General features: G+C 43.3%; 1 protein-coding gene across 1 annotated transcript; it reads right to left on the reverse strand.

The window, feature by feature from the left end:
• Window positions 1-4,638: 4,638 nt before the first annotated feature.
• On the reverse strand, window positions 4,639-25,566 carry PPIL1 (peptidylprolyl isomerase like 1). The gene is made up of 4 exons (XM_065886211.1): window positions 25,505-25,566; window positions 22,864-23,018; window positions 6,090-6,158; window positions 4,639-5,548 (listed from the first exon to the last, which is right to left on the reverse strand). The coding sequence occupies exons 1-4, from the start codon at window positions 25,558-25,560 to the stop codon at window positions 5,328-5,330; spliced, it is 501 nt and encodes a 166-aa protein (XP_065742283.1). The 5' UTR covers window positions 25,561-25,566; the 3' UTR covers window positions 4,639-5,327.
• Between the last annotated feature and the right edge of the window lie 2,021 nt (window positions 25,567-27,587).

Raw genomic sequence — 27,587 nt, forward strand, 5'->3', positions numbered from 1 at the left:
TGGAACAGAGAAAGGGCAATAATTTCTTCTAAGGTTCTTTTTTTTAAAATAAATTTATTCACTTATTTACTTTTGGCTGCACTGGGTCTTTGTTACTGCATGCGGGCTTTCTCTAGTTGCGGCGAGCGGGCTTCTCATTGTGGTGGCTTCTCTTGTTGCTGAGCACAGGCTCTAGGAGCACGGGATTCAGTAGTTGTGGCACGTGGGCTCAGCAGTTGTGGCGCACGGGCTTAGCTGCTCCATGGCATGTGGGATCTTCCCAGACCAGGGCTCGAACCTGTGTCCCCTGCACTGGCAGGCGGATTCTTACCCACTGCGTCAGCAGGGAAGTCCTCCAAGTTTCCTTCTGGTTGACTCTGAAAATATTTGCTATTGCTGGGCCTAAAAGAGGGGCTCCAAGATTACTTGCTGAATGAATGGCTTCAACTGTAAAGCGCAATATTAAGTGGCTAAGAGGGAGCTGGCTCTTTACAATGAGGCATGCTACAGAACCAGGCCCCGGGCACAGGGGCTCAAGCAACCCTCATCATGCACGGAGGGCTTCTCCTCCAGCTAGTCCAGTAGACAGGAAAGAGGGCTGACGGGCCTGTGCCGACAGAGTCTTCCCAGGCCTTTTCAATGCCAGGCTGATGTCTCAATTCTGGCCCCACTCAGTCTGAGCAGCTGCTGGTTTTCCACACCCAAGGGGTGCCAGGCCTGGCTTAGAATCATGAAAAGGCATTGGTAGGCATCTGCCGTTTGAAGAAGCTGCAAGGCTAAACTGTATTCACACTGGCCTCTAGTGGCAAATTTCCAAAACAGCATTCTAAATGGAAATTCGGCAGCTGAAGGAATCTTCTCAAAATGACCTAGATTCAGAAATTTAGGGCTAATAGGGGCCTTGCTCTGATCTTCGTTTGATGAATGAGAAAACCAAGTTTCAGAGGTAAAGTGATTCACCCAAGGTCACACAAAAGCCTCACATCTCACTGTCCACAAACCTGACCCAAAACTGGCCATCTGTGGTTTCAGACAGTTAGGGATCATGGATTACCTACTTGGAAGAACAAGTAAGGACCCATTTTTCAAAATCAGACCAAGCCGGCCTTAGAGTGAGACCCTAACATGTTTTCTTCCCCTATAATCTGCTTCCTTTTTTTGTTGTTTTTCTCCCCTCTTTTATCTGTAAAAAAAATGTTGCTGGAAGATCCCTATCCGATATTTACCTGAAAAATAGTAATCTACCCTACAGGCAACAGGGCTCTGAGGCCATGAAGCGCTTTGTAGGCAGTAAACTCTGCCACTTAAACAAATGTGCTCTTCAATGTTTCCTCCTCCACACGTTGCAAGAATGTAGTGCCAGAAGGGGCCACGGTGACAGCTCAGATTGGCTCGAGGATCTGAGGGTAGGAATCGTTTCCCTTGTGCAGGGAAAGCTATTTTGACATACTCTGGAGACACAGTCCAAAAATAAATCAAGCTGAGGACTTCCACAGGGCTTAGTGGAAAGGCTTTGCTACCATACCAGCTAAAGCCTGGGTTTGGAGACTTGGGGTAATGCTATTATTTCTGCAAATGGATCTCAAATCTTTTCCTGACAGAGAACAATTTTTAATTTGATTTATTCAGCAATAACCTCAAAGAATTGCATAAGGTGCTAAGAGAACTCCCAGAGGGGAATAAGACAAGGGCTTTTGCTCTCAGAGGTTAGCCCAGCGGGAGGGAGAGGTGTGTAAGGTCAGGCTGCTGAAACGTTGGTGTGAAAAGGCAGAAGTATGTGGTGGCTTCAAGGGCCGCCGGTAATAAGGACAGCTGTTTCCTAAATGCTGGTCCCTGTTCTAAGTACCTGCTCTAGCTCATTTAATCTTCACAATAGCCTTATGAGGTTAGGACCATTATCCTCATTTTATAGTTGAGGAAACTAAGGCACAGAGAGATTAAGAAACTATTAATAGTTCATCACACTGCTGCTAAGCAGTGAAGCTGGGCTCTGAACTCTGGCGGTCTGGTTCCAGAGCCCTTTATCCTCAATGTCATAATCGCTGATGACCTCTCCCCTGAATTTCTGTGATATCTACTGAACCATACCATCTCACCCACTCTGGGACCCTCACAGGATCTTAGTGTCACACATGGTCTGATGTCCGCAGTGTACTAAATGGGAACGGAAGGTGGAAGAGCATTGTTTCTTAAAGCTCAATCTTAGCAGCCAAAGCCAAGAGCTTTGAATCCCTTCCGTTTTCTAAGACCACTACTGGTCTAGGAGGCAGAAGAAAAGGTTATTGTCCTGATTGCTCCATGCTCTAGGAACCACTCCCCACCCCAATTTCATGTTGACAAACATGACCTTTAGGCTCTCACCACTCAAAGTGTAGTATCTGGACCAGCAGTCACCATCTCCTGGGAGCTGGTTAGAAACCCAGAATCTCTAGCCGGATGCTGAATCCGGATCTGCTTTCTAGCAGGCTCCCCAGTGATTCCTGAGTGTGGCAAAGAGTGAGAAGCCCTGGGCTAAGACCCTTGGGGGCCACGCACTTTCCAGTCTGGGTACCAAACTTCTAACCCATCCCATGGGCAGTTGTTTGAAGGCTTCTTTCGTTGGCTTATCTACTCCCAACTTCAAGCCTTCTCTAAAAAGTCTGGAATCTCCTACCCTTCCCACCAAAGCTATATATCTCCTGTCCCTTGATTAGCTCTCACAGTCCCACAACCTATCTTCATTAACCTCCATCTAAGTTACAAACTCATCCTGCATTCTCTGCATAACCTACCTTCACCTTGATCTATCTGAGCTGTGACTGAAATGAGCTATCTGTGCCCTAGCACACCCCACTTCCACAAGACTTGTCATAACTGTACTTTTCCAGAGAGGGTGTAGACACTCGTATGACGAAGGGATCAATCAGGATTCCTTTTACACAAGCTCCCTTTACACAGAGTCAGGAATTTCTATATCTCTGGCTAACTGGCAGAATCACTGGAAACTGAAACAGTTCAAGTTTTACTCTTTGAGGTCACATCCTTTAGGAAAACTGGCATATGTTGCATGTGTGATCACCTCGGCATACATCTGGTATATTACCCAGAAACAAGGACCTGTGCCTGTGTAGCTCTTCCCAGTGTAATCACAACCTTCTTTACTTCTCAAAGTAGCGGTGATATGTTTCCACCTCTCTCAATGACCTGGGTGAAAGCAGGGATTTTCAGGATTATAATTCTGGAAGGTCAGTCGTTGAGTGTCTTATTCCTTGCTCCTAGAGGTGGGTCCAATTATGTCCACCCAGTCCAGGCTGAAAGAAATATATTTCTATTTTCCCAGAATAGTACTCTATACCCCAAAACCATCTCTGGGAGGTTACAAAGTCATTTATATAGTTTGTTGATGGGTTTTGCTTTTTTGTTTTTTCAGAGAAAAGAGACAGAAAGATGGAGAAAGAGGCTGAACATGGGGAAGGCTTGGGGAACAGAACCTTGTTTGGCCATTCCATAAAGTAAATCACCATTTCCAAAATATGTAGAGTGATAAGGATAAACAGTTAAGCTATAATCCCCTTTTCAATCAACAGACTACCCATTTAAGAAAACAAACACAATGGGGCTTCCCTGGTGGCGCAGTGGTTGAGAGTCCGCCTGCCGATGCAGGGGACACGGGTTCGTGCCCCGGTCCGGCAAGATCCCACATGTCACGGAGTGGCTGGGCCCATGAGCCATGGCCTCTGAACCTGCGCGTCCGGAGCCTGTGCTCCACAATGGGAGAGGCCACACAGTGAGAGGCCCGTGTACCGCAAAAAAAAAAAAGAAAACAAACACCACAACACATTTTGCCTCTGGGCTTGTGATGACATGCAGGTGTATCTCTTCCAAGTTCAGGGAATGGTTCAGGTCTCTCAGCACATCCACTTGGTCAATCTACAGGGGATTCCCCCTCACTCAGAAATGCTAATCAACATCACTTACTTCTTTCTTTGGTGCTACTTTTTTAAAGTCAAACCTACTATTGGATGGGAGAAGTCTACTAGAGATGCAAAAACCTAAAATGATATGAAAACTTGAATATCAGTCCTGCAATACTACTTGAAAGGGTTCAGAGGTCCAAATGGCTGTTAGAACCTCATACAATATTTAAAATCAAACTACAGCAGTGATTTCAACCATCAATGGCATTTTATTTTGGAAGTTCTATGTATTCCATAGGTATTAACTTCCTTTCTCTCACCGCCCCCTCCCTAAAAAAATCAGAAAGATTAAAAAATATATATATAAAATCTCTTATCTAGTTTCTCTAAAGTCTTAGGTTAAAAAACTTAAGTGGTGGGCTTCCCTGGTGGCGCAGTGGTTGAAAGTCCGCCTGCCGATGCAAGGGACACGGGTTCGTGCCCCAGTCCAGGAAGATCCCACATGCCGCGGAGCAGCTATGCCCGTGAGCCACGGCCGCTGAGCCTGCGCGTCTGGAGCCTGTGCTCCGCAACGGGAGAGGCCACAACAGTAAGAGGCCTGCGTACCGCAAAAAAAAAAAAAAAAAAAAAAAAAAACTTAAGTGGTGCTTCTCCTTTATGAGGATACTGCTTTTTAAGAAGAATTCATAGTCTTTCCATATGCTCACTATAGATTTCTACTCCTTCCTGGGGAAAAAATGGTCAACGCTTCTGCTTCTTTTTAATAAATTAATTTCTCAATTATTACACATTATCATTCCCCACTTGACACATTCTTAGAAACTTGATTGTTGGATGCATTTTTCACTTGGCAAAAATTCAATGTGGCTTTGCGTGGGATGTCTAAGTGTCGGAAACAGCAGTGTTGATGTTCTGGTTTTGAGAGGCAAAATATATATAGAGATGCATACAATCCCTGGAAGAACAAAGGCAAGAGACTGAAATAGGGGGTGCACACAGTTAAGAAGGCTGATAGACACTACTTGGTTTTGAATTCTACAGCTGTCAGCCACCAAAGACTGCAGTGTAGCCCAGAATATAAATTTCTGCAAGAAGAGGCTGGTTAGGCACTGCGAAATGACAGAGTTGCCTTCATTTCGTTCCAAGTGTATAGAGCAGATACACACAAGAAGGAGCAGTATGGGTCATTTGCAGTGAGCAGTAACCTGTGAACAATCACGCATGGGCATTTCTGCAAATGCTCTGTTAACACAGGCACTGGGGAAGAGAAAAGAAGCATCCTATTAAAATACACTTCCATCTCTAACTCACCCAAGACCCCAGGCCTCCTCAGCACCTCAGATTTGCAAGACCAAAATGCAGTTTAGAGTTACGTGTCATTCTAGGTCATCTGGAAACTGGTTCACTGGGGCCATCTCAGAAGACCTGGGCGTGCCCAAGAGTGCAGCAAGTCTACCCAGAAGGGTATGCCTTAATGATCTTCACATCGTCCACAGGACGGTCCTGGGAGTTTGTTTCCACCATTCCTACTCGATTCACCATTCCTATACCCTGGCACACACGGCCAAAAATGGTGTGCTTGCCGTCAAGCCACTGAGTGGGAGCCAGGGTCACAAAGAACTGGCTGCCGTTGGTGTCTGGCCCGGCATTGGCCATTGCGAGAATTCCAGCCCCTGGCGGGAAAAAGGAAGAGAGGAAAGAGTATGAATAACCCCCATAGCTCCAGCCTGGATCTGCAACACCAGCCTAGGGATAAAAAGAAGCCAGACCAACCACCCGACCAGACAACCTTCCCCTCAGGGCAGGCTCTCTGCCCTTGCACAAGCGCTAAAAACTGCACTACCCGATGGCCTCATCTTCCTTGTCTTCACCTATTCCCTAGCCTCTATCCATGATGATCCCTGCTAAACTCTGGACCATGTTCTCAATTCCCCTCAAAAATTCAAGAAGGTCAACTGCTTCTTTGAGGAAGCTTATAACAGCAACATTCAACAAGTAGTTAGAATCAAGATCACTCAGATCGGCACTCTGAATCGCTCAGGACTCTTGAGGCCGCTTTCTCTAATCCGCCAGCGCTCTCTGTGGCTCTGCAGCTGGGCAGCTACATGGCACCAGGCCACGGTGTCAGGCATTCACCTTGAATCACAGCCAAAAGAGTGAGCTTTTAAAATCCACTCCCTCTTCCTACCCAGTCCAGACACGTCATATACCTACCTGTGAATTTCAAGTCTGGATGAAGTTCATCTTCAAACTGCTTGCCATAGATAGATGCACCACCTCGACCTGCCAGTTAGAAGACAGGAAACCAATCAGCCCACATTCCACCTCACACCAAGAACCACGGTCCAGGGTTAAATGACTTTTGGAGTACAGGCAAGGACAATCAGTGAGCGCGCCTAGCACTGTGCTAAGTACACTGCAACTACACAGCCCGGCAGCAGAATCGAGCATTGGCACAGCACATTCAAGTCACTGGTTTCAGTTAGGTAAGACGTTTCTTTTCAAAATAACACTGAGTGCTTTTTTCCTGCTTATGAAAGTAATACATTTTCACTGTCAAAATGTAGAAAACATAGATCATTATCAAAGGAACATTAAAGTCCCCTGTAATCTAACCATCTACAAATAACCACCATTCATGGTTTGATGTGTTAAGAGGTTTCCTAATTTTTTACATTTTTATGGGTACTTTAGACAGGAGTGCTCCAAGTCCTAACCCTATGTCCATCACAGACACTGCTAATCAATCAGCACTCTTCCCTGCTGAGCTTAGACTGGGCTCTGAATCCTTATCAACCCAGAAATCCAGGCAGCCATTTTTAATGGATCAGATACGGCATAAGAATTGAAACCTATTTGTCATCTTTAACCTAGATGAAGGAAAATAAAATTCATTTAAGTCAAAGATAACTAGCTTAAGGAGAAACAAGGACAGTGCTGAGTGGCAATGTGGCAGAAAAGAATAATATTACAGTAGGGAGAATTCATTGGGAGGAGAAGCAGTATGCTGTAAGGAGAATATGAAGAAACATGGCATTGGGAATGATTTGCTAGCAACACCACAGGTTATTTATATATCCACAAGAGTCCATAGCATACCCTTGCTGTTCTGGGCACCCAGGTTTTGTTGTTAGAGAAAAATGATACGTTAAATAAGATTTTTCCATAGGAAAAAATGTCCTAATAGGAGATACCTCTCTAAATTATTTAGTCAACCATATGTCTTGTTCAACTACTTTGGTTTCTCCAAGTTGACCAGTCAAGACAAAACAGCCTGAAACAAAGTGAACAGATTTATCAGCTTACTCTGCTTGCCTGGCAGACAGGAAACAAGCCAGAGGCAAGGAGCTCACTTCCTCTTACAGCCTGCTGTGAAAGTAGCATGTTAAAGCACCATGTCCACCCCCAGAGGCCCCTGGGCCCTGCTAAGGTGTTTCCATGGTAAAAAAAATCCTTTGCTGTGTCTTTTAGGATGCTCCATCACAGGGAGCCTGTCACAGCCCCCGGTTCAGGAAGAAAACGCTGTTCTCATGCAAAGAGGAATGGGGGTGAATGTTAACAGAGTTGGGGAAACCTCCCACCTGGCCCAGGCTACCCATGCTTCTGGAAAATTACTGAACTACCAAACTATGTAAAAATTCATTCCAAAAATTCCAACATGCCAGTATACCTCCAAACAGCAATTATATAACCAGTATGTTCCCTCTGACTACAGAGTCAAGGTTCCTGCTTGAGCTTGGGGTGGGGGGTTGGTTAGTAGAAGTGCTAGGGCTGAAGATGAGAGAGGAGAAAGAGGACTATGGGGACAAACTAAGGTCAAGCCCTACCTCCAGGGCTTGAATGAGCATGATGAGGATGAAACTCAGCAGTGCACTGTCTGTCTGCAGGCTGAGCCTTGGAAGTGTGATCTCTGCAAGCCAAGGACTGCCAGAACCTCAGGGCCCCACTCTCAAGGAACTGAAACCGAACATATGAATGGCACCACAAACAGGATAGGCCAGTCAAGAGTCACAGATAAAGCCTGGGGGCTTAAGCAATCGGAAGGAGATGAGAGGAAAGGGCATGGAAGCCCCACTTCACTCACTAGGCATAGTTTGACCAACTGCAAGTAGTTTGGGCCTCGAAGGCACCAGTTAATCATAATATGTTATCTTTTCATAACCTAATTCAACTCAGTAGGGTTTGCAGCAAATTGTCAGAAAGACAAATAATTCCAATCAAAACATTCCTTTGGGCATGCGGAATAGTGGAGAAATGGACAGGGAGTGATTAAAGAGTTCTCTGGTGCACAGCAGGCAACAGATGTCAATGATCACATATAAAGCCAAAAATTAGGAAGCTCTGTGGTAAAAACGTGCTGTGTGCCTCCTCTAGTACAGATACAAGGGAGACAGGCACAGGCCTGTTTTCCAAACTCTGTGCCCTCAAAGTTCTTCCACTCTTCTGCCCTCTCCTTTAAACATTTATTCAATGTATTTAGTATTTCAGACATAAAAAGATACAAAGAATAATACGACAAACAACTGTGCAACCTCCCCTCAAGAAATAAAGTGTGGCCAATCCAGTCGAAGACCCCAGGCACACACACCCTGTTTCCCTACCCCAACTCCACCACTCCCCCAAGAGCTAACAACTGCTGTGACGGATCTCATTTTCCTCTCAGGTCACCACTACCCTTTCTGACCAGGAGTTTGTCATTTCCGTGCATTTTCTTTTCTCCTACATATTGTATGCATCCCTAAACAAATGTATTGTTGTTTGCATGTTTTTAGGTTTATATAAATGGTATTATACTCTATATATTCTTCTTCAGTTAGCTTTTTTTGGGTCACCACTGTAAGTGATATTCATCCATTTTGTTCCATGCAGCTCTCTGTAGCATTCGTTCCACTAAATGATTACAACACCATCTTTTCTCACGGCGATGGATAGTTAGGATCTTTCCAATGTTTTTGCTATCATAAACCATGCTGCAATAACCATTCTTATACTGTCTCCCAAACACAAGTGCAGGAGCTCTCAGGGACTATACCTCATGGGGGATATGCAGGCTCACAGTGTATCAGCATTTCACCATTACTAGATTTCCCCAACTATCTTGCCAGAAGTGGCCCCAATGTGCACCCCACCCACAGTGCTCTCACTCTTACCCTTACTGCTCGAGGTCCTTTTGCCAGGCTTTTTCTAATGTTTGTCGGTCTGAAAGGTGTCAGATCTCTTGTGTGTTTTAAACTGCGTTTCCCTGAAACTGTGCATAATTTCCTGTTTACTGGCTATTTAGCTTCCCTCCTGTCAACAGCCACATTTCTACCGAGTGGTTTCACATTTTAAAATTTATATATATTTTATTAGCAGGATTATTCTAGATACTAATCCTTTGTCAGTTAATGCTTTTGCAAATACTTTTTTCCAGTTTACTTTTTTCACTTTTTTTTTCTGCTTTATAACAAAGTGAATCAGTTATACATATACATATGTTCCCATATCTCTTCCCTCTTGCGTCCCCCTCCCTCCCATCCTCCCTATCCCACCCCTCCAGGTGGTCACAAAGCACCGAGCTGATCTCCCTGTGCTATGCGGCTGCTTCCCACTAGCTATCTACCTTACGTTTGGTAGTGTATATATGTCCATGCCTCTCTCTCGCTTTGTCACAGCTTACCCTTCCCCCTCCCCATATCCTCAAGTCCATTCTCTAGTAGGTCTGTGTCTTTATTCCTGTCTTACCCCTAGGTTCTTCATGACATTTTTTTTCCTTAAATTCCATATATATGTGTTAGCATACAGTATTTGTCTTTCTCTTTCTGACTTACTTCACTCTGTATGACAGCCTCTAGGTCTATCCACCTCATTACAAATAGCTCAATTTCGTTTCTTTCTATGGCTGAGTAATATTCCATTGTATATATGTGCCACATCTTCTTTATCCATTCATCCGATGATGGACACTTAGGTTGTTTCCATCTCCGTTGGTACATGACTCTTTCTGAATTATGGTTTTCTCAGGGTATATGCCCAGTAGTGGGATTGCTGGGTCATTCGGTAGTTCTATTTGTAGTTTTTTAAGGAACCTGCATACTGTTCTCCACTGTGGCTGTATCAATTTACATTCCCACCAACAGTGCAAGAGGATTCCCTTTTCTCCACACCCTCTTCAGCATTTATTGTTTCTAGATTTTTTGATGATGGCCATTCTGACTGGTGTGAGATGATATCTCATTGTAGTTTTGATTTGCATTTCTCTAATGATTAATTATGTTGAGCATTCTTTCATGTGTTTGTTGGCAGTCTGTATATCTTCTTTGGAGAAATGTCTATTCAGGTCTTCTGCCCATTTTTGGATTGGGTTGTTCGTTTTTTTGTTATTGAGCTGCATGAACTGCTTATAAATTTTGGAGATTAATCCTTTATCAGTTGCTTCATTTGCAAATATTTTCTCCCATTCTGAGGGTTGTCTTTTGGTCTTGTTTATGGTTTCCTTTGCTGTGCCAAAGCTTTGAAGTTTCATTAGGTCCCATTTGTTTATTTTTGTTTTTATTTCCATTTCTCTAGGAGGTGGGTCAAAAAGGATCTTGCTGTGATTTATGTCATAGAGTGTTCTGCCTATGTTTTCCTCTAAGAGTTTGATAGTTTCTGGACTTACATTTAGGTCTTTAATCCATTTTGAGCTTATTTTTGTGTATGGTGTTAGGGAATGATCTAATCTCATACTTTTACATGTACCTGTCCAGTTTTCCCAGCACCACTTATTGAAGAGGCTGTCCTTTCTCCACTGTACATTCCTGCCTCCTTTATCAAAGAAAAGGTGACCATATGTGCGTGGGTTTATCTCTGGGCTTTCTATCCTGTTCCATTGATCTATCTTTCTGTTTTGGTGCCAGTACCGTACTGTCTTGATTACTGTAGCTTTGTAGTATAGTCTGAAGTCAGGGAGCCTGATTCCTCCAGCTCCGTTTTTCGTTCTCCAGGTTGCTTTGGCTATTCGGGGTCTTTGGTGTTTCCATATAAGTTGTGCAATTTTTTGTTCTAGTTCTGTCAAAAATGCCAGTGGTAGTTTGATAGGGATTGCATTGAATCTGTAGATTGCTTTGGGTAGTAGAGTCATTTTCACAATGTTGATTCTTCCAATCCAAGAACATGGTATATCTCTCCATCTATTTGTATCATCTTTAATTTCTTTCATCAGTGTCTTATAATTTTCTGCACACAGGTCTTTTGTCTCCTTAGGTAGGTTTATTCCTAGATATTTTATTCTTTTTGTTGCAATGGTAAATGGGAGTGTTTTCTTGTTTCACTTTCAGATTTTTCATTAGTGTATAGGAATGCCAGAGATTTCTGTGCATTAATTTTGTATCCTGCTACTTTACCAAATTCATTCTAGTAGTTCTAGTAGTTTTCTGGTAGCATCTTTAGGATTCTTTATGTATAGTATCATGTCATCTGCAAACAGTGACAGCTTTACTTCTTCTTTTCTGATTTGGATTCCTTTTGTTTCCTTTTCTTCTCTGATTGCTGTGGCTAAAACTTCCAAAACTATGTTGAATAAGAGTGGTGAGAGTGGGCAACCTTGTCTTGTTCCTGATCTTAGCGGGAATGCTTTCAGTTTTTCACCATTGAGGACAATGTTGGCTGTGGGTTTGTCATATATGGCCTTTATTATGTTGAGTAAAGTTCACCTCTATGCCTACTTTCTGCAGGGTTTTTATCATAAATGTGTGTTAAATTTTGTCGAAAGCTTTCTCTGCATCTATTGAGATGATCATATGGTTTTTCTCCTTCAATTTGTTAATATGGTTTATCACATTGATTGTTTTGCATATATTGAAGAATCCTTGCATTCCTGGAATAAACCCCACTTGATCATGGTGTATGATCCTTTTAACGTGCTGTTGGATTCTGTTTGCTAGTATTTTATTGAGGATTTTTGCATCTATGTTCATCAGTGATATTGGCCTGTAGTTTTCTTTCTTTGTGACATCTTTGTCTGGTTTTGGTATCAAGGTGATGGTGGCCTCGTAGAATGAGTTTGGGAGTGTTCCTCCCTCTGCTATATTTTGGAAAAGTTTGAGAAGGATAGGTGTTAGCTCTTCTCTAAATGTTTGGAGGAAGGTGATCTCCACGTCTTACTCTTCCGCCATCTTCCTACTTTTTTCACTTTTTTAATGGGATCTTCTCATGCAAAGAATTTTTTGCAGTTGAAATTCCTTAATCTTTTTCCTTATGATCTGTGCTTTCTGTTTCTTTAAAAAACAAAAACAAAAAACCTGCTCTGATGTGCTTCTTCCTTCTCCTGCTCACTGACCGTAGAAACCTCTCAAGATGAACTAGAATGGCATCTAAGACATGGAGAGTGGTCTCTCACACAAAGATTACCATACTTGGTGCTACCTGTGCCTACCACTCCCATGCCACAGCTGATGGAATCACAGATTAATATCCAGCCCTAAAGCAGCCACAGGTCAGCCAGTTAGCCACTAGGAGGCCCACGTGAAAGCTCTGCCTGAGGCATTCGACACAAGAAGGCAACTAACCAAACCAATCAAAGCCTCTCTTCCAGCAAGAGAGCCTCTAACACATACCGCAAATATCCTCTGAGCATTTCCAACCCCTTCTCCATGGCCTACCTCAACCTCAGAGACAAAAAAGGCAGGTACTGACCAGTCCCGTTTGCAGCTAGGGGTTGCCAGATGACCCAGTTCTGACTTACTGACATAAACAGTAGCCACTGAGTAGAGCTTCTAGGAAAGCTATAGCTTTCCTGATTAAAAAAGGACAACACACTCCTGTCTTTCACCCATAGCTCTTTCCTCATCTTCCTTCTTTGAAAGCAGAGGTGATGTCAGGAGCAGCAGCAGCCACCTGGCAACCATAAGACAAGTTTGAGACCAAAGGCCAACACACTGAGAATGATGGAGTGGAAGGACACAGCAAGGCTGGGTTCCTGACAACTCTGCTGGGCAGATGAACCAGTGCCTGCAACTGCTTACCTCCAGACATTGTGTTATGTGAGAAAAACAAAAGCTCTCTTTGTTTAAGCCTCTGTGGTTGAGTTTTCTGTTACTTGCAGCCAGAAGCATCCCAAATTGATACAATCACTTTGTTAGTAACAGTAGGAAGGGTGAACTGACTAGTGGAGCTACTATTGGATTACCAGGGCAAATGCCAGATACCAGATCTAACACAGCAAACAATACTACAGTTCTCCAAGAAGCTTTAGCTCTTAAGATAGAGTCCTCTTTTCCTCACTTGCCTTTGGGGTCAGAGAGATCTGGATTTCGGTTCCCACTCCACCACTTACTAGCTGTGTAACCTTAAGCAATATACTTACCCTCTCTAAGCCCCAGTTTCCTTGTTCAAAAAATAGGAACAGTAGTAGCACTTATGTCTCATAGGACTGTTATAAGAATTAAATAAGACAATGCATGGAAACCATGTAGTATATAACATGAAGCAAACACAGTAGTATCAGTGATGATGAGCCTCCTTTAACTGAGATAATCTGAGAATTTTCTTTGAGAGACGACTGTAGGTTGTGACCAACAGTCCACCTTGGAAGGCAGTCTGCCCAAGTTTACGCCAGTTCCTCTGTCTTCAAACCTCCACCATTCCCCCTCTGCTCCTTGCTCTTTGTGGATAACTTTGCTTCTTATTTCACTGAGAAAAAGGAAGAAAGCTTTCACATGTTCTCATCACCAAATCCACTTTCCTTCCTACATCTCTACCCATTTACCTTGCTTCATCCATTATTAATACACTGTATAAATAAATTGTTCAAATGACTATCCCACCACCACATACTAATCAATCCCATTCACCTTTAAGGAACTTTGCAGGTACAATTTTCCCTTCTCCTGTATCAGTTTTTCTTTCTGATAGATCACTCCTATCAGCATAAAGACATGGTATTACTATTTCACATTTTGGAAAAACGACAACAACACTGTCTTCCAAGTATCTCCCCATTTCTCTTCATCAATTTCCAGAAAAAACCCATCCCACTTCTTCTCCAGCCTCTTGAACGCTCTCCATTCAGATGTTTGCCCTCACCACTTCCCTGAAACTGCTCTTGTCAAGGTCATCAGAACCACTACATTGTCATTAAAACCACTGGTCAATCCTCAGGCCTCACCTTGCCTGATCCAACAGCAGCATCGGACAGTTGATGTCACCTTTCTTGAAATCCCACCTTACTGGCAGCTCTTCATTTTCCTCTACTGGCTCCTTCTCCACTTCCCTCTCTCCTTTTACAGAAGTTAGACCTGCACTGATATGTGAAGACTTCTCCTTCCAACACTTGCTCCCTTCCCCCTTTACCTTTCACAAGTGTTACCCCATTAAATCTCGGATTTCTCACTCTGTCTTGGCATGTGCTTCCCAGAGGACCAGAACCAACAGAACCCCTATCACCACAGTGCAAACTATAAGCTTTAGCTTTGACAACAATGAAAGTTTCTAATTCATCTCCCTGCTTCCGGCCTTGCCTCCTGCTTTCCACACCAGTCTATTCTGCATGTGGAAGTCAGGGGATCCTTTTAAAACAAGTCTCATCATGGCAGTCCTCTGCTCAAAATCCTCCAGTGACATTTCATCACACTTCAGACAAAGTCCAAAGTCTTCATCACAACTTACAAGACTTTCCATGATCTGGTTCTCTGATACCTCCTGCCACTCTCCCCCTCACTCACCTGCTCCAGCCACAGTGGCCTCTGTGCTGCTTCTTGCAGAGCACATTCTGGTTCTAAGACCTCTGACTGCCATTCCCTCTGGATTGTCCTTGTCCCTGACATTCTCATGGTTCATTACTTTATTTTATCCAGAGCTCTGCTCAAATTCCTTCTTATCAGAGAGGTCTTCCCTAATCACACTATCCACAGTAGCACCTCCCTCATTATCCCAGTGGTTCTCAACCAGGGGTGACTCTGCCCCCTGGGGACACTGAACAATGCATGGAGACATTTTTGGCTGTCACACCGAGGACTTCTACTGGCACCTAGGGAGTAGAGGTCAGGGATGCAGCTGAACATTCTACAATACACAGGACGGCCCCCACAACAAAGAATTATCCAGCTTAAAATGTCAGTACTGCCAAGGCTGAGAATCCCTGCTCTAACCCCTTGTACATCATTTTTTCCATATCATTTGTCATGTACAACCTGACAGTGTACTACGTACTTATTTGTTCACTGCCTCTCCCACCAGAATGAGAGTTCCATGAGGGCTTTCTCATTCATTATTGTATCCCCAGCTCTTAGAATAATGCCTGGAGTCCAACAGACATTTGTTACATGAATTAACAACCAAAATAAATAATAAACACCCATACTTTTTTGAGCTCCTATTTTGTGTTGAACCTGTGCTAACCATTTTATAAACATCTGCTCGTTTACTACTCACAACAATCCTCATGAGGTACAAATAACCACACTCCCCATTTATATATAAGAAGGCTCAGCAAGGTCATATAAGTTGTCTAACATAACACTTAGTAAGTGTTCGTGTGAAGCCAAGATTCAACCCCAAGCCCAGCGGGCTCCACGACCCTCTGTTCACCCCCACACTATACTACTTGCCGTATATCACGGCTGGATTAAATGTCCTCATACATTTTTCTAATCAAGAGTCCCATATGGTCCCCGAATGATGCTAATTCAAATCTGAACTCCCATCTGGGAGTCTCCATGAACTGGCCCGATCTTAACCCCCATGCTGTCTCCTACTACTCTGTGTACTCTGCCCCAAACTGCTCCTCCCTTACTCTCCCCTAAGCATGCAGTTCGGGGGTCTTAGAAATCACATTTTATGCATCTGTCCTGGGCGTGGAGAGGTGGCTGGGTCATGTCACAGAGCCAGTCCAGCATGAGACGCGACACCTGGGGTGGTGGGTTCTCCTTCACACCCTACAGGTGTGTCACTTGTGCCTCCATTCTGTATTCACTCTTCTTCCTAAATCTATCAATAAAATGCCCTTCCCTGTCCTCTCAAAAGTTAAAATTCTACATTTCCTTCAAGGCCCACCTCAAAATATTACTCCATCCCATTGTAACCCCATTCCACTGTACTTTTTCTCTCATTATGAATTATTCCAACAAATGTTCTATACATAATCCATAGCATACCACCATGCATTTGCATATTTATCATATTATTACTTTCTAGTTGTTTCTTATAATGAATACACTGTCTTCTTGGCAGGGCAGGGTTCTCTGCAAAGAAGAGAAAAATGCCTTGGCTTCTAATGCTTAAATACTCCTCACAGGCCTTAGAATAGTACAGGATACCCCACAGATTCTTAGCAAATATTCATCAAATGAATAAAATTAACAAGAGCTTGCTGTTCAACACGTTAAATTTCAGGTGTTCCTGGAGCTACTAAGAGGTGAGATGAAATCAGAGTGAGAGTGGCACACAGCATAATCAGCACATAATTAATCACTGTAATCACGGCAGCTGGTGAGCACTGTGAGGCTAAGTGCAGAGCTGGAAACGTGAAAGGAAGAGCTTGATAGGATGCCATGTCTTATAGGAAGAGGATAAAGAGAAGAAGTTAGTAGAAAACAGAGAAAAGACATTCAGAGGGCTAAGAGAAGATCCAGCATAGAGTTATTACAATAAAGGAAATTTAAAAGAAGAAAAATGGTTTAAAATGAAGCAGGAGGTCAAAGACATCTGAATTGAGAAAACATCTGGCAAAGGTGTATCAGAAAGACCCTGGAGGACTTCCCTGGTGGCACAGTGGTTAAGAATCCACCTGCCAATACAGGGGACACGGGTTCGATCCCTGGTCTGGGAAGATCCCACATGCCACGGAGCAACTAAGCCCGTGTGCCACAACTACTGAGCCCGTGCTCTAGAGCCCACGAGCCACAACTACTGAAGCCCTCGCGCCTAGAGCCTGTGCTCCACAACAAGAGAAGCCACCACAATGAGAAACCCACATACCACAGTGAAGAGTAGCCCCTGTTCACCACAACTAGAAAAGCCTGCACGCAGCAACGAAGACCCAATGCGGCCAAAAATAAATTAATTAATTAAAAAAATAAAAAAAGAAAGAAAGAAAGACATGGAAAGTATAGTTCCAGAGGAGCCAGACTGAGGGACAGAAAGGATACATCGGGGATAGAAAAGCTACATCGACCTGCTGAAGAGCCCAGAATGCCACATGCTGGTCATCTGAGATGTTCAGCAAAAATTATGTTACCTAGTCAGCCAGCAGTCCACACTAGTGACCCAGGAGGGCCTAACTCCTGTTTGCCTTCCACCATAAGCCTGCCAACAGGCTCACTATACTTGAAGCTGGACGCAATTATTTGGAAATCTTTTGAGTGATTCAATTTCATTAAAATTACCTCATGGAAATGTGACATTATGAAGGATTGCAAACTAATTACAGAAATACAGGGAAGCTCTGACAAGAGCACTCACATCTGAGTCACTTCCAATTCTTGTACACTAATCAAGAACTCTCAGTTCACTGGTGTTATGAATTAAAATTTTATCTCATAACAACAAGAAAGAGGAAGAAGACAGGAGAGAAGTACAACAAAGTGTTGACAGGACATTTTCAGATAAAGAAAGTGGACTGAAGCAGAATTAGACTCAGCCTTCCCCAATAACTGATGAAGCAAACACAAAAAATTCACTTTCTTTCAAAGCCAAAAATTCATCAGCAACAACCAAATAAGAAAAGGGAGACAAACTTATTCCAAAGATTCTGAAAAGAGTCAGTCAGGGAAAGAAATAAGAGATCCTTCTGCCTGCACTCCTGATAAGTAGTAATCAGGAAAGGAGGAGTGTCACCCAGAGAATTCTCACAAATACCCTCCAATTTTGAGAAGCCAACAAGGGGAGTGGGTGAACAACCCTGAAGAAGTTAAGAAGCCCTTGAAGACAGAAGCCCACACACCACAGGCGCTCAGGAGTGGCAGGTCAGGATAATAGCAACGACCACCTTAGTCACGTGGAGGAACACAGGGCCATGACAGGGATCAGGACATGCTACTCCAAAATTAGGCACCCTGGCATAATGAGTATTTCAAGTTGAAGGAATGTGAGAAACAGCAGGTGCAGGAAGGACTTTCTGACATTCCTCTGAAGTGGGTCATAAGACTCTCAAATGAGAGGTTCCCTCCATATACCTGGAGGAAAGGAACATCCCTACTTTCATGAAAGAGGGACACCCAAGAGGAATCTGAATGAACAAGCCTTGCTAAGTCTCCCCTAGTTTACTACACTGAGCTTATACTCATACCCCTTGTCCGCTCACATTTTCCCACAACTTTCCACTCTTTATCAAACCTAGCCTAAAAACGCTCAAGGTAACCCCTTCTTCAGGTCTTCATTTCCCTATAAAGGAAATGTCATGCAGAACTTATATTAAATAAATTTGTATGATTTTCTCTCGCTAATATGTCTTCTGTTATAGAAACCCAGCTGAAAACGAAAAAAAGGTATGAGGCCTCTTTTTCCTCTGCTACAGCTGTACCCAGGGGCTACCCAGGGCCTGGGGTGGGGGTAGAGGGACACCACCGGCATGGAGTCTGGGAAGATAGAACAGAACAGCCCTCCCACAGGGGCTCACTGTGGGCTGAGCTGGTGTTCTCTCCCACACCCTCAGCAGGCTAGAATAAAATGGAAAGAAAGCAACCTAGCATTTGGGATGGGGAAGATGACTGGTCCCACAAAGGTAGGAAGAGTGACAAAGAGAATCCACTTACACTGTACCCAAGCAAATAAAAGATAAGGTCAATGCAGGTTCCGATGTTAAGCATGGATGTGACAACAAGAAATGGCACAGAGACTATGCAAACATACACAACAAATGGAAGGAGAGAAAGAAGGGAGAAAATATGGGCTTCCCTGGTGGCACAGTGGTTGAGAGTCCACCTGCCGATGCAGGGGACACGGGTTCGTGCGCCCCGGTCCAGGAAGATCCCACATGCTGCAGAGCAGCTGGGCCTGTGAGCCATGGCCGCTGAGCCTGCGCGTCCGGAGCCTGTGCTCCGCAACGGGAGAGGCCACAACAGTGAGAGGCCTGCGTACCGGAAAAAAAAAAAAAAAAAAAAAAAGAAGGGAGAAAATATAATCCAAGAAGGGCTTCTCCATGGTTGTCTCAGCTACAGATGCTTCAACAAAAATAAGAATCCAAGAAAACAAGAGCTCAAAGACAAGATAACAAATCAACAGAATAAGGTGAAAAGATTGCAGAGCTGAGAAAACAGACTGAGAGCCAAATGACACTAAGACAGCTCTAATAAATAAATTAGAGCAGTAAAGAACAGAATAAACAGGGCTCAAAACTGAATAAGGCAAAGAGTAAAGGTCTGAGATTATTTCAGTGGATGCAGGAAAAAATAGAAAAATATCATCTCACTTACTCAGGAGAAATGTGACAGATATGGAAGGCAAAGGCAATGAAATAAGGAATAACTAGTTTCCTGAAACATAAAATCCAGTAAGTGTAACAGAGAAAATATTCAGAAATACAAATTTAAAAATTTCCCTGAACTGAAGAAAGGAGTAAATCTGGCCTCAGTATTCTCCAGAGCCATGTTCAAAACCAGAAGGCAATGGAGCAAAATTGTCTAAAACGATCTGAGAGAATTAGTCTGGCCCAAGAACAGTAAATAAGTCATGATCTTTTTTTTTTTTTTTTTTTTGTGGTACGCGGGCCTCTCACTGTTGTGGCCTCTCCCGCCGTGGAGCACAGGCTCCGGACGCGCAGGCTCAGCAGCCATGGCTCACGGGCCCAGCCGCTCCGTGGCATGTGGGATCTTCCCAGACCAGGGCATGAACCCGTGTCCCCTGCATCGGCAGGCGGACTCTCAACCACTGCTCCACCAGGGAAGCCCCATGATCTTTTTCAACTATAAGCCTAACTGGCAGAAATTCTCAAACATGATTGAGTTTGAAAATATAACACCCTCCAGCCCTTGCAATAAAAACCACTCGACAATAAATTCTGCCTTCTACCACTTGTGAATAGAAAAGCCTAGTGGTGAGCACTGAACCCTCTGAAATGTAGAACCCACACTGTAACTGAGGGACTCACGGGTGCAGAATGGAAAATGCTGGAAACTCTGATAAGGAAAAATAAAACTAACAACAAAAAAGTGGGAGCAAGGGAGGGAGGACAGGTGTGAGATAATAGAAAAAAAGATGTACCTATATATACAGAGCCTCTAAAACCTTTGTAAATTCCTAAGTGGTAAGAACACCAGGAGCATCTCTTGTTCTAATATTTGGTCTTTGACCCTATCCCTGACACAGGGGATAGGGTCAGGCTCCTGAAACCCTTATAAATTCCTAAGTGATTAGAGCACTAGGACCATCTTTTGTTCTAATGAGGTGACTCTGGGTGGAATCCTGGATGGGGGCTGGTCACCAGAAAGACCAAGTCATGATTAGAAGCTTGGAATTTTCAGTGCCTGCCCCACCCACTTCTCCAGAGAGGGAAGGAGGGGAGAAAGGCTAGAAATGGAGCTAATAATTGATCATGCCTACATGAGGAAGCCTCCATAAAATCCCAATAGTACAGGGTTTATAGAGTTTCAAAGCAGACGAACACATCCACCCTGGGAGGATGATGCACCCCAACTCCATGGGGACAGAATTTCCCATTCTCAGCACCTTCCCACACCTCACCTGAAGCATCTCTGTTCATCTGTATCCCTTACAATATCCTTTAATAAACTGGTAAATGTAAGTAAGCACTTAGGTTTCCCTGAGTTCTCTCACCTGCTCTAGCAAATTAATCAAACACAGCTGGTGTCACAGGGAACTGCTTGTTGTGGGGAAAAAATTCCATACATTTGGTGACCAGAAGTGTCAGTGAAGTGTTCTGTGCGACCATATAAAAGTAAAGGAAAAACCCAGGAGGGAAGAACTGAGTTTTTCCCAACATAGGAAGCAAGTAAAACTAAGTTTTCCCTAAACAATAGGAATGGGTAGAAATTTAAGTACTAACTGTCTCATCTTTCATAGCAGGAAGTCAATTTTTCTGTTAAGTATATACAAAATTAAATAAAATACTTTTTGTTTTAAAAACAATAGCATGCATGACATAGCCTATTCTCTTGAAATTATTTCCATCTAGCTAGTTATCCATCCTTTTAACTAGGTATCTGAAATGAAAGATGTCTAGAATAATGGCTGCCAAAAGTTAACGTTCATCATTTCTGAGAGGTGGGACATTGGGGGAATAGCTAATGGTGGTTAGGAATTTTTAGGAGCTAAACTTATGAGTGATTTTTTTTTCCTTTTCTTTTCTTTTTTGGCCACGCCGCATGGCTTGCAGGATCTTAGCTCCCCAACCAGAGAGTCCTAACCACTGGACCACAAGGAAATTCCCTCTTATGAGTGATTTTTCCATTCTTTTTTCTACTTTCCTCTATATTCTATATTTTGAAATGCGTCCATATATATTGAAAAACTAGAATGCCTCTTCATCATAAAGGATAAAGGACAACTGAGAATGACAAGGAAGAAAAAGACTGAGAAAAAACTGCCACAGAAAGAACCAAGCTTATTTAAAGGCAAAAGAGCAGGTATTGGAATTAGCAGAGAGAAAATGCAGACTGGGAAGCAAGGGCCCTTGAAACTTATAAATGTTGGCATCTACCAATTTCACTAATAAATCCTAACTCAACAATGATAACTCCCAAATTCATACCTCCATCCCCAACCTTTCCATGAACTCCACACTCATATCCCATTAATCAACATTTCCACCAGAAGATCTGACAAGCATTTCAAACATAGTGTGTCCAGAACCAAAACCAAATTTTTGATGTTCCCCCTCCAAACGTGCTCCTCTCTCCACCTTCACATTTCACTTAACTCCAGTTAAAACCCTTGAAGTCATCCTTGACCACCTCTTTCTCACACACCTGTCCTTCCCAGCTTCCAAGCTCAGCAAATCCCACTGGCTCCATTTCTATCAAAACATAACCTGAATCCAGTCACTTCTCACCACCGTCTATACTATTAGGCTAGTCCAACCACATATATCTAGACTGGATGACTACAGCAGCTTTCCAACTGGTTCCCAGCTCTCACTCTTGCCCCACATCATCTATTCTCCAAACAGCAGTCAGAGTGACCTTTTTTTTTTTGGCTGTGCCACACAGCATGTGGGATCTTAGTTCCCTGACGACCAGCGATCGAACCCGTGCCCCCTGCAGTGGAAGCACAGACCCCTAACCACTGGACCGCCAGGGAATTCCCAGAGTGATCTTTTTAAAGAATAAGTCAGATCATGTCACTCCTTTCCTCAAAACCTTCTAATGGCTCCCATCTTATTCAGAATAAAACCCAAAGTCTCTACTATGCCCTACAAGGTCCTACATGATCTCCTATCTAGGCTCCTGACTCACAGCCTCTGGGTCTACTCTTCCCTCCATGGGAATATTCTTCTCTCAGTCACAAGGTTCATTCCTTCACTTCCTTCAGATCTCTGTTCCAATCACATCTTTCAGACAGGACTTCCCTGACCTTTCTACTAAAATCCCATCCCCACGTCCTTTTCCTGCTTTATTGAGAGCAGGAAGTTTTGTTTGTTTTTTTTTTCTCTAGGCACAGCCATATCCCAGAGCTCAGAAAAATATACGACACAAGGCAGGTGCTCAGTATTTGTTAAATGAATGAATCAATCTAAGAACCCACTGTTTTCTTTTCCTCAAAACACTGAAAATGTCCTTCTTTACTCCTGATTATCCAGACTACTCTATGCATTACTATAATTCAGGCAAACATTATTTGCTCTTAGTAAGCAATACACGAAAGTTATGAGAAGCTCTATAAAGTCCGGGAGTCAAGATTGGTTTCTGGTCAATTCCACTGGTGTGTGTTTGGGGAAGGGGGTGTGCTAGCAAGGGCAGAAGTAGTCACCAGAATCAACTAACCCAGTCCCTGGTATGTGGAAGAGAGCCCTGGCTACCTTCTACTCAGTTATAACAGCATGAGGCTTCAGAAACTAACGTTGACTTAACTGTACCTGTCCCTGTTGGGTCACCTCCCTGGATCATAAAGTCTTTGATGATTCTGTGGAATTTGGTGCCATTGTAGTAACCTCGACGAGCCAATTCAGCAAAGTTCTTACAAGTCTTTGGAGCGTGCTTCCAGTACAGCTCCAGCACGATGATCCCCATGCTGCAGAGGGAGAGGACAGTAGAGCTCCAGTCAAGAACAAGGTCACAGCAGACAGAAACGTTATGGGACTGCTCCATGACTCTTCCTTTTCAAGCTTATAAATCATGAAATTATGATAAATATCAGATTTCATGCTCAGCAAAGGAAAACAACACAATGCAAATAACATAAACACAGATACCTCCTTTGAGTAAAACATGCAGGAGCTTCTGGTACTTCTTTTAAGCAAAATAACCATGGACAACTAAAAATTCTAACACGTTGTATACAAGAAATCACTGATCATTGGAAACCAATATAACCAACCCCTGAATTAGGGGAAAAAAATCTTACACTTAATCTGTAATTTTTTTTAAGTTGGACATTAAAAAATTGGGAATTCAAATTTATTTATACATATATAAGTTTCTGGGTGGGGGTGGAAAGTGGGTAAACGGGAGACAGGAAGGTTTTCAGTGAATATCTTTTTTAAGCTTTTGTAGTTTAGAGCTATGTAAATTACTACCTATTCATTAAAAAATTTAATGGGAAAAAAAAGGTACAGTTTGTGTATATTTAGGAAGGGTACAACAAAGGCAAAATCTGATTACTTCAAAGCTTTATACCTGTCCAATGTGATGAGTGCTTTTCCCCTAGAAGTAGTGCTAAGGAAAAGGAAGAAGTAAGACTTAGGACAGGTGCCTTCCCCTCCATTTCATCACTCACCTAGACTTTAAGCTCCAAGAATGTGTGAACTGAGTCAACTCTGTATAGCCTGAATACCAGTGCCAAGCACAGCGTAAGCACTCTGTTAATAGATGTACTATGTGCTAGAACATAGCTTTCTAAAAGCCTTTCTACTGGCAATTCATCCTTCACACTCCTAACATTCAACACGGATTAACAACTACTCTGTGCAAGATACAGTTCTAAGTGCTTTTCCTCTCACAGAGCAACATTCTGGTGGATATTTGTAAAATACAGGGAATAACTTTTTGGAATGGCAATCAGAAAATACCTATACAAGTTTGAAATGTGCATACCTTTTGACAGCAATTTCAACTTCTAAGTTTCTATTCTATGGAGAAACTTACAAAAATGCTTAAGAATACAATATGTGCAAGGATGTTTATGCCAGTTATTTGTCCTAACAAAAAAAATATGAGAAGCAATTTAAGTCTTCAAAGAGGGAATGACTAAATTATGAAATATCCATACTACGGAAGGCTGCATGTACTAGTGTGTGAAAGAAAAGCAAATTACAGAAAAAATATATATATATAATATGATCATACAATCTTATTATTGTTTAAAAATAGAACATAAAAGAGATGCCTATGTGTACAGAGAAAAAGATCTGGATGGTCATCCAACAAACTACTAATGGTGTTTTTACAGAGAAGAGTTGCTTTCACTTCTTATTCTATAGACTTCTACAACTGCTTGGATTTAAATTTTGATTTATGTTGTAATTTAAAAAACTAACAGGTGAATTCAGAAATAACATACTTTCAAGTTGAGGCCAGAAAAAGTAGAATTTTCTCATTAAGAAGGTGGGGAAAATGGCCAAGGGGCAAGAACAGCATCTGAGAGAACTGTGCTCTGATGGAAAAGCAGCATGGGCAAGAATAGAAAAATGGAAAGACGATGGCTGGACCTTGGCTGCTGATGTGAGAACAGCAGATGTAGGGAGAGAGGTAGGGAAAGGCCAGGATGAAGGTCAGACTACAGAATTTCAATTTTATACTGTTGTAGTAGTAAGAAGTTACTTTAGGTTATTTGTCCTACTTTGGAAAGATCACTTTTAACTTTTTCCAAGGAGGCAATGGAATGAATGGGGCTAAAGAACCTAGCACGTGAGGCAGACAGACCAGGCTCCAAATGAGGTTCCCCTACTTACTAGCTACATGTGTTTAATCAAGCCATTTACAATGCAAATTTTGACATTTCTCCTGCTAAAACTGGAGAGAAGCTGGAATTGTACCTACATGATCTGAGTTGCTAAGAGGATTAAACTAAATGTGATGCTACATATCAGGGGCATGGCACTAGCTGTTTGTGCTCAGTATTATCACTCTTTGATAGGAGAGAATAAATGTGCTTCTTCCTGTGTTCTCCTAAAAATCTGTTTATACAACTGTGCTACTTACAACCTTAATATTTACAAATCTGTCTCCTTCACTATACTGTAAGCTTCTAAAGGCAAGGCTGTGTTTTATCCACCTCTGACCCTCAGATCCTACGTCCCCGGCCTGTAGATTCAATACACGTTAGTTGAATGAAAGGATGAATGAACGGAGGGGTGAGAGGAAGGCAATCGGGCCTCTGTCGCTAAAGTCTCAGCGCGAGTCGGTGCGGAGCTCGGACGCGGGCAGTGGCCGCCCCCACGACCGCGGCTCCACGAGGAGGTCGGCCTCCCGAAGGAGCGCGCCGGGAACCCAGCCCCGCGGCTAAGCCTGGGCTCCGCGTCGCCTCCGCCAGCCCAGGCCCAGAGGCCAGACCCTCACCTGGTCTCCAAGTATACGTTGGGCGGCTGCCAGGAGTCTGGAGGGATCGCCGCCATAGCGAAGCTGGCGGAAACTTCCCGTAGCAATTGTTACTTCCGGCGATTCGCCTGGGACCCGATTCGCCGGGTACCCGCCGCCGCTGCACACACTTCCGGTTCCCGCCATTCACCTCTAGCGATGCCAAAATTTGGGTGCTTGAGACGAGGAAGGGGAAGGACCCCCACCTCCAAGGACGAGAATCCGGGGTGCAAGGCGAAAGCAAGCTGTCCGCAAGGACGGAGAAAAGTGCAAGCTCTATAAAAGGTGGCCTCCAAGTGGAGAGAGGCCGCGCCACTCTCCGGACGCTCTGATTGGTTCTTTTAGGCGTGGAAGGCGTGACCAACCAGCAAATCTGCACTTCTATTGGCGTTAAATCCTAACCTTTCATTTGGAAGAATTCACTAAGTCCCACAGTCTAAGGAGAGGAAGAGTGGAAGGGAATAGAGATGAGAGACGCCAGTAACTAACGCTTGTAAGGCGCTGTATATTTACAGAGCACTTGAACATTATAATCTACTGCGCAAAACAATCATATAAAGTAGATGTTGTTATTCCCATTTTTCAGATGTGAAAACAGACTCAGCAATTAAATGACTTATTTGTCCATAGCCATACAGCAAATCAGAGCTTCTAGACTCCAAAGGCAGAGTCTGGAGAGAGGGGAGAGGGAAGGACAGGGAAGAAAATGAGAGATAAGGAAAGGGAGAGACAGGAGAATGAAGATCAAATAGATCAGGGCTAGAGCAAGGCTTAGAGTGGCTGTGGCTGGGATAGATGATGCCCCAAGGTTGTTAGAGTTTGCTCAGGATCAAAGAGAAGCAAAGTAGAGGCAATGAGACAAGGTTTGGAGGGAGGACAAAAAAGAAATGGGGTAAATAAACATATAGTAAATGCTTTGTACACCACTTAATAATGATGGCTAAATGAATGCTTACTTTGTGCCTGGCATCCAGCTAAGGACTATTGTGTAATTTCACATTGTTAAAAATCAAACACAAATGGAGCCCAGACTTGGAAATTCCCTGAGCAGACAAATCAGATTAGTCATACAAGTAAAACTTAATTTAGCTTATTCTGTAAAACAAGCAAAACTTAACTTGGGCCATTTCTTGTTAATGCCTCTGAAAATCATAAACGAAACTTAAACTTCCCCAAAATTAATGTGAGGTAACCACTTTTAACCCATTCCCTATCACTAGGAAAACTCTTAATAGTATAACCAACCACTGTGAAGAATAAACAACCACTGCCTCCTCACTGTATAAGCTGCTTTATAAAAATATACCTTTGAGCCTCTTTCCATGTTCTGAGTGCCCCAGTTTGCAAACTGTTGTGTGTATGTGTGTGTGTGTGATTGTGTGTGTGTGCAATAAACTTTTACTACTATTCCGGTGATCCAGTGTTTTACTTCTGCTATTTCTGAAATTTTTTAAAAACTGAGGTACAGGGACTTCCCTGCTGGCACAGTGGTTAAGAATCCGCCTGCCAATGCAGGGGACATGGGTTCGATCCCTCGTCTGTGAAGATCCCACATGCCACAGAGCAACTAAGCCCACATGCCACAACTACTGAAACCCCTGCGCCTAGAGCCCGTGCTCCACAACAAGAGAAGCCACAGCAATGAGAAGCCTGCGCACCGCAACAAAGAGTAGCCCCCTCTTGCCGCAACTAGAGAAAGCCCGTATGCAGCAATGAAGACCCAACGCAGCCAAAGATTTAAAAAAATTTTTCTTTAAACTGAGGTACAGGGGTTTACTGGTGGCGCAGTGGTTGAGAATCTGCCTGCCAACGCAGGGGACACGGGTTCAAGCCCTGGTCTGGGAAGATCCCACATGCCGCAGAGCAACTAGGCCCGTGAGCCACAACTACTGAGCCTGCGCATCTGGAGCCTGTGCTCCACAACAAGAGAGGCCGCGACAGTGAGAGGCCCGCTTGCCACAACTAGAGAAAGCCCTCGCACAGAAACGAAGACCGAACACAGACATAAATAAATAAATAAATAAAAATTAAAAAAACAAAAACTGAGGTACGGTCGATTTACAAT

The sequence above is a fragment of the Phocoena phocoena genome, chromosome 10 (assembly GCF_963924675.1).
Source record: "Phocoena phocoena chromosome 10, mPhoPho1.1, whole genome shotgun sequence".
Classification (NCBI taxonomy): domain Eukaryota; kingdom Metazoa; phylum Chordata; class Mammalia; order Artiodactyla; family Phocoenidae; genus Phocoena; species Phocoena phocoena.

What these genes read in the sequence shown, in the direction of transcription:
- PPIL1 (XM_065886211.1), bottom strand. Translation starts at nt 25,560, where the DNA reads ATGGCGGCGATCCCTCCAGACTCCTGGCAGCCGCCCAACGTATACTTG. An exon ending in AACGTATACTTGGAGACCAG is followed by an intron (nt 23,019 to 25,504) that starts GTGAGGGTCTGG and finishes CTCCCTCTGCAG; the next exon opens with CATGGGGATCATCGTGCTGG. An exon ending in AGGTGACCCAACAGGGACAG is followed by an intron (nt 6,159 to 22,863) that starts GTACAGTTAAGT and finishes TCTAACTGGCAG; the next exon opens with GTCGAGGTGGTGCATCTATC.